This window comes from Elgaria multicarinata, chromosome 4, assembly GCF_023053635.1.
Source record: "Elgaria multicarinata webbii isolate HBS135686 ecotype San Diego chromosome 4, rElgMul1.1.pri, whole genome shotgun sequence".
Lineage (NCBI taxonomy): Eukaryota > Metazoa > Chordata > Lepidosauria > Squamata > Anguidae > Elgaria > Elgaria multicarinata.
In genome coordinates, this window is record NC_086174.1 from 30,475,133 (window position 1) to 30,482,349 (window position 7,217).

The 7,217-nt window shown below is 46.9% G+C and overlaps 1 protein-coding gene across 3 annotated transcripts in view; it reads left to right on the forward strand.

Annotated features, from left to right (window-relative positions):
* The window catches only part of HHAT (hedgehog acyltransferase), a 200,717-nt gene extending 194,361 nt beyond the window's left edge, over nucleotides 1-6,356 (forward strand). For all 3 annotated transcript variants that reach the window (XM_063125562.1, XM_063125563.1, XM_063125564.1), the window contains one exon: nucleotides 6,166-6,356. In XM_063125562.1, the coding sequence (XP_062981632.1) occupies nucleotides 6,166-6,257 (92 nt within the window). In that variant the 3' untranslated portion in view covers nucleotides 6,258-6,356. The remainder of the gene's footprint in view (nucleotides 1-6,165) is intronic.
* The last annotated feature ends 861 nt before the right edge of the window (nucleotides 6,357-7,217 follow it).

Genomic DNA, 7,217 nt, shown 5'->3' on the forward strand with positions numbered 1-7,217 from the left:
AGAGTGCTGTGTTAACACAACGCAAGCGTATAAAAGCCTTGTCAGTGAGCTTATCACTTGCATTCCAAGGTGGTGGTGGTGGGAATTGATACGTGGAGGAAATTGTTACTTCAGTGGTTCCTCTGGCTGTGGACGTTGGCTGGGAAAGTGCAATGGGAACCCAGGTTCAGTTAGGTGACCACATGGAAAGGAGGACAGGGCTCCTGTATCTTTGACAGTTGCATAGAAAAGGGAATTTCAGCAAGTGTCTTTTGCATGAATGCAGCACCTGGTAAAATTCCCTCTTTATCACAACAGTTAAAGCTGCAGAAGCTCTACTAGAGTGACCAGATACAAAAGAGGGCAGGTCTTCTGCAGCTTTAACGGTTGCGATGAATAGGGAATTTCACCAAGTGCTGCATGCATAGAAATGACACCTGCTGAAAGTCCTTTTTCTATACAATTGTTAAAGATACAGGAGCCCTGTCCTCCTTTCCATATGGTCACCCTAACTAAAGGGCTGCCTTGGAACCAAAATAACATTCCTCGACTGCAGCCCTTTAGTTCTGCAGCAGGGTAGGATCCTAGCCCCCTCCTGGCTGTGGCCAATCAGACAAGTGTCACTTGTAAATATCTTGGGATACTTCATCCACATTTACTGGCCAAGTCAGCATTTACTGGTTGTTTGTGCTGACTTTTGGCACCTGCTGAAATTTCCTTTTCTATGCAACTGTTAAAGATACAGGAACCCTGTCCTCCTTTCCATATGGTCACCCTAGGTTCAGTTCCCAGCATGTCTGTGAACTACCACCACTTACCCACTCTGTTTGGCTCCTCCCAAGCATGGTGTGGGTGCCTGACAAGCAGGGCACAGCCAACCAACTCCTCAGCGAGATGCCATTTTGTTTTCCATAAATGACATCTTATGCAAATGGCAACCAGAAAATGGTCATGGATCCAAGATTTCAGGCATGAATGGCCCATGCCCGTTCTTCAGGTGCCCACAGACGTCCAAGCAACTTGCCCAGGGAATGGAACAGGTGTGGGTGCAGGGTACAGGGTGATTCATCCATATCCATTAGGGAATGCAGTTAGTTGAGATGAGAAAGACTTATTCCAGAGAGCTTGCAGACCTACGTGCATCAGAGTAGTAGACAGATGGAGCCTGGTGAACCTGTGATCTGATTCAGTATCAAGCAGTTTCATATTTATTTATTTTTATTTTTATTTTATTACATTTATATACCGCCCCCCCCCCCCAGCCGAAGCTCTCTGGGCGGTTTACAGCAATTAAAAATAGTAAACATTAAAAGTACACAAAAATTTTTAAAAACATAAAAACAGTATAAAAACAACAACAGTGTTCATGTGTTTATCTCAGAATGGTGAGCTGAGGCCAGGCATCCACTCACCAGCTCGCCAGGCCAAGTGCTCTCTGGCGAACGGCAGACAGATCCCTACCTCAAAGATCTTATATCCACCCCAGTATGAGCTAGTAAGAAACAGCAGCAGTCCCTTCTGAGCAGGAAGAGAGGCTCCTGCTGCTCCTTATGTTCCCCTAAGAATCAGAGAAGCCCCAGCCAGGCCTTCTGTACATGCAAGAGGATTTTAGGACTCTAAGCCAACATTTGTGGACCCCCAACTGAAGCAGAAGCCAAGGGCCACCCGATAAATTACATTGAAGGTCAATGGGAACCTGCAAGCTCTTTGGTTTGTGTTTCGTTCTTCATTTGTTGCACTTTGTGTGTGCTCACATCACAAACCTCTCATACCCAGACTACAGGGAAGAGCCATAGCTCAGGAGCAGAGCACATGCTTGGCATGAAGAAGGTCCCAGGTTCAATCCCTGGCATCTCCAGGTAGGGCACGAAGAAACCCTGCCTGAAACCCTGGAGAGCCGCTGCCAGTCAGTGTTGACAATACTGGGGTAGATGGACCAAAGGTCTGACTCAGTATAAGGCAGCTGCCTCTGTTCTTGTGTACTCAGGTGCTCCATTTGCACTGTGCACCGCTGTGATAGTGCTACCCTGATTCTCTGCACCCCGTCTTACCAAAAGCTCACATAGTCCTTCCTCAACCCCCCCTCCCAACTTCTTAGAAGAGAACGTTCATGGGCTTTCCATAATATCTCAGTGCCAGTGGTGTGGCCAGGGTGGTGGAACTAGTATGACCCGGGGTGGGATGGAGGAATGACTTGTACAAGTGACCAGATACAAAAGAGGGCAGGGCTCCTGCAGCTTTAACCATTGTGATGAATAGGGAATTTCTCCACATGCTGCATGCATACAAATGACACCTGCTGAACAACTGTTAAAGATACAGGAGCCCTGTCCTCCTTTTCATATGGTCACCTTACCATTGCTGCTGGGTAAACAAAACTGTTCCTGCTGCAAGCTTACGAGCCTGACAACTACAGTGGGTTGACATCGGGTAGGAAAAAAACGTTGGTTCTAAAATGCCCTGCAATACATAAGTCTGGACATCACTTATCCCCCTTCCGTGCAGGTGACTTGCCCATTCAGGGGACCAGCCACAGGTATTAAGAAAATGTCACCAGTATTTTCTAGGAATGTAAGAGAAAACCATATGGGGATGGAGTTTGGCAGGCTTTCCTAGACTCATCCCCTGCACGGATTATACAAATTACGGCCAAATTTGCGTAAATTATGCGAGTTTTGCTGTGATTTGTGCAAATTGCTCTGAAATTTGCACAAATTGTAGCAGCTTGCTCCCACCTCAAAAAAGCAAAAATAAAGTCAGGGAACAGCCCACTGGTTAGTTCGCAGATGCAAAGCAAATCATCCACATTGTGGAACTCCATTTACCCCCAAAAGAATCGGATTTCTCATTGATTTCTCCCTATTATTTTCTCAAAAGCCCTGATCGCTCATTCAGAGTGATCAAACCAGCCAAACTCACAACACAATTCTAGCAGCCCACTTCTAATCGACGTAATGCAGCTTACATCACAATGGTTTTAAGACCATAGATTAGGCTGAGAAAAGGGCTCCTGTATCTTTAATAGTTGCACAGAAAAGGGAATTTCAGCAAGTGTCATTTGAGAACCTGGTGAAATTCCCTCTTCATCACAACAGTTAAAGTGCAGGAGCTATACTAGAGTGACCAAATTTAAAAGAGGGCAGAGCAGCTGCAGCTTTAACTGTTGTGATGAAGAAGAAATTTCACCAGGTTCTCCATATATACAAATGACATCTGCTGAAATTCCCTTTTCATTACAACTGTTAAAGATACAGAAGCCCTGTCCTCCTTTTCATATGGTCACCCTACCATAGATATGTCACTTATACTTCCCCCAAAACATCTTACCCGTTATTTCTTTCTGTTTTTGCAAATTTGAAATTTTTTTTTAGACATCCAGGTAGGAACGTGGACTTTGTTCCTACATTTGACAGGAAGAACAGAAGAAACAGGAATATGGGGGGAACAAAATGTGACAGTCTGACTTGACTGATGTCACCAAAGAATTAATTTCTCTGTGACGACCTGAGTGTCATCATGTACCTTTCTCCATAATCAAATCATGCAAACGCACGAGCCATCCGTTTGCAGCAGTCATTTCAAGGCCAAGTGCTTTGGCCTTAAAACACTTAGTCCTTGCAGATCTGGGCAACCAAACCTGTAATGATGTGTTTGATACCAAGGGCCTTGCTAGACCTACCTGATAATCTGGTGGGGAGTAGGGGCGAGGCCGCACTGCAGCTAGCGCGGGCCGTCGCCCCTAGCTAGATGTAACACGCGATGGGGTAAGGGAAAACCCCGTTGCGTCGGTCATTTTTTTATCTTAAAGGGGCCACGTGCGCAGGAGCGCACCAACAAAACGGTAAGTCTTTTTTTAAAAAAAATAAAGAGTTCCCCGCTTCCCCTGCCCCCGATTCCCCCCCACAATGTCTGATGCCACCCCGCCCGCTCACTCGCCATGTCCGCCCCCGCTCGCCATGTCCGCCCCCTGCTCACTCGCCCGCCCTCCCCAGCTCGCTCGCCCGTCCGTCCCCCGCTCACTCACCTGTCTGCCCCTGCTTGCCATGTCCGCCCCTGCTCACTCGCCCGCCCATCCCCCACTCACTCACCCGTCTGCCCCCCACTCGCCATGTCTGATGCCCCCTCCGCCCCCCGTCCCCGATCTCCTTGCCATGGCCCCGTTCTTCTTCCCCCCATCCGCCATGTCTGATGCCTCCCTGCCCGCTCGCCCCGCCCTCTCGCCATGCCCACCCGATCACCCGCCCACCACGTCCGATGCCCCCTCCACCCCCCCGTCCGTGATCTCCCCACTCTGGCTCCGCTCTTCCCCCCATCTCTCCCACCAAGTCCACTCTTTCCCCCCCGGCCCCCATCTCCCCCCCCATGATTTTACCCCCCCCGGCACAGCGCGGCTTCTCCTGGCTACTCGTGAGTAAACGAGCAGCCGGGAAAAGCCATGGAACAGCTAGACCTACCACAGGTGGATCCGGTTATCCTGGGACAAGGGAGGGTTTAGCCCGGCCTGACCCCGAGATCCCCTGTGTGTCATCTGCACACACAGCAGGGAGCCCGGGCCTCGCACCAGGCTAAACCCTCGTCTAGCAACGGCCCAAGTCTAAACAGAATGAATATTACCTCACTGTTGTTTCAGATCTATGTTCAGATCTACTTCCTTTCACTTACTTGAAGAAGAGCACTTTGTTTTGCTTAACTTCCTTCTAGATCCTTAGCATTTTGCCAAGACCAAAGAGAAAGTTTTATCCAATGATGATGTCAACTCAGGGTCTATGAGAACTCAAGAATCCTCTTAGGGGGAAGAGGCTTCTGAGCTGACTGATCCTAGAGTCCACCACAGATTTAAGTGGGTGGAGCTAAGTGGGTGGAGAGAGGCGATCAGTTCGCCTAGCTTCACACCAAAGGGCTTTTTAAGAAGGAGCCTCCCCGAAGTTAAAGAACACAGCGAAAAGACCTTCCGTTTTTGTTGAAAGGACAATTGTCTTGCTTAATTTGCAAAGTTTTGCCTAGAAGAAAGTTCCTAGTGTTTAGACTGTCTTCAGGTGTGAAGAGATGTTTATTACCAGAATAAAGTTTTGTGGATTACGTGGCAGATGACTTTATTGTCTCCCATTGAGTGGGAAGGTTTAGAAACACAACAGAAGGCCTTTTTTCCAGTTATCGCACACCTTACTTCTAAAGGTAGAGATACACTGGCCCTGTTCAGAAGACACCTTAAACCATGGTGATTAAGGTGTCTTCTGAACAGGGTCACTGAGAAGGGTCTCTAAGGATGAATTTAGTAATCAGACAGGTTCGTGTGGAAGATTCAAAAGTTTGAGTCTAGAATCTTCTGCATGACAAACATGTTTACCATTAACCTGTGGCTTCTCTCAGAGTAAACATTTCCCTTTTTTGGAAGCTGTAGTGGAAATTAAGATTGAATGAATGAATGAATGAATGAATGAATGAATATGGATTTTCCAGGTGAATTGATGTTTCTTCAACTTGAATCTGTAACTAAGAGCATCATCAGACGAGCATTTTATGAAACACTTGTTACTGGTCACTCATAGATTTTCACTGGTCCTTTTCACGATGCCTTCCGCCTCCCGCACGTCTCCTGCTCCTTCTGCTCATTTTTCCATCACAAAAGAAGACTCAGAAAATCCTATTTTGGGGGACTGTAATGAAACGTGCCACCATTTCCTGCTGTGTGCAGGAGAAGCACTGTGATAAAAGCGTCCACTGAATGAGCCACGTGGTCGTTGCTTCCTTTTTCTTCCCTGTGTGATGAAAGAGGAAGCTGTGCATCCCTATTGTGAGAGGGAAGCAAGGGACAAAGCGACGGTAGGGAAACGTGATTTCCCCCATCTGATGACGCTCATAAGTAGCAACAGAAATGTATGGTAAGTGCCTAGGGTTAAGGAGGCATGAGGCTGGTTTTCTAGCTTTTTCCGATAGAGGTTTCCTGATACCTGTTATGTTTAGTGGCTTGGGAAGTTTTGGGGTTGGTGCCATTATGAAGAGAAAACTAAATAATAGGTAAGGATCAAATTAAGAAAACATGACTGACTTGATCTCGGGACTCTCATTATGCAGATTCAGTATTAGAGATCAACTCAGCTGAACAGCATTGCCTTTTGCTCCAAGCAGTTTTGGATGATAGGACTCTGCACTTGACTAATCTCCCTGTGTTCTCTCTATTCACAGGCTGGCCCTGGGCAACACTCTCTGTTTTTGGATTCCTATATTGCTACTCCCATGTTGGGATTGAATGGCAACACAGATACACCAAGGATTAGCAATTATCCAAAAGGATGCCCTCTCGGCCTGAAAAGATGGGGCCAAGTCACTTTGCTGCACGATATCAAAATTCCAATATAGCCTGTTATATCTGGCAGTGTATGAATTCCACAGCATTATGCATTCACCGGAAAAAGCTTTGAAACTCAGGAAGCGATCGTAATATTGAATCCATTCCATGAAATGCAATCCCCTTTAAAACATTTTTCTCTATCAGGATGTTTTTTATATTTGATTATTATTGAAATGTTATTTATAACGGATTGTATCTAGTTTTACGCTGTGCTGGTGGAAGTGGACTTCTCTGTCACCTGCTTCCTATTGCAGCTCCTCTGGGCCCCTGAAAATGTTACTCAGAGGGAAGGTTCGCACATCACACTAAGCCACTCTGTGAAAGAGCTACCTTGGGTTGTTTGCTTGCTTGCTAACCCAATAGGTGATCAGACTTGCTGTGGCTTCTTCCCCCTGATTCCTCCTCAGTCCTCCTGCCGTATCCTGTATGTATCCCAGGTGTGTTTGCTGCAGAATGCCTTGTTTCCTCTGTCCCTACCTTAGTTTTTACCACCCTGGCCATCCAGCTCTGTAGCCGTTCCCAACAATCCATGACGAAGTGCTGGGTTTGGACAACACAAGAAGCCTCCTTGGGCATCAACAACCTTACAACAAGCTATGAGTTCTCAGTGTGACTTGTTTGTGAAAAATAAGCCATCCTGCATAAACCGTGCCCAGTTTACACAACACAACAACCCACCACGGGTGATCAGCCATAGTGGGTTGTTGAGTTGTGTAAGCCAGGTCTCTATGATGTATTGGGGGGAATCACCCAAAATTGGGTGGAGGCACCTTCTGCAAGAGGAAGGCAGATCCTGGCTCCAAAGCAATATTGATAATGTGTCTTCAGGAAAAGTCTGTGTTGCGTGCAGAGTCATGTTGATTAAAAACTACAGCTGTATACTCTC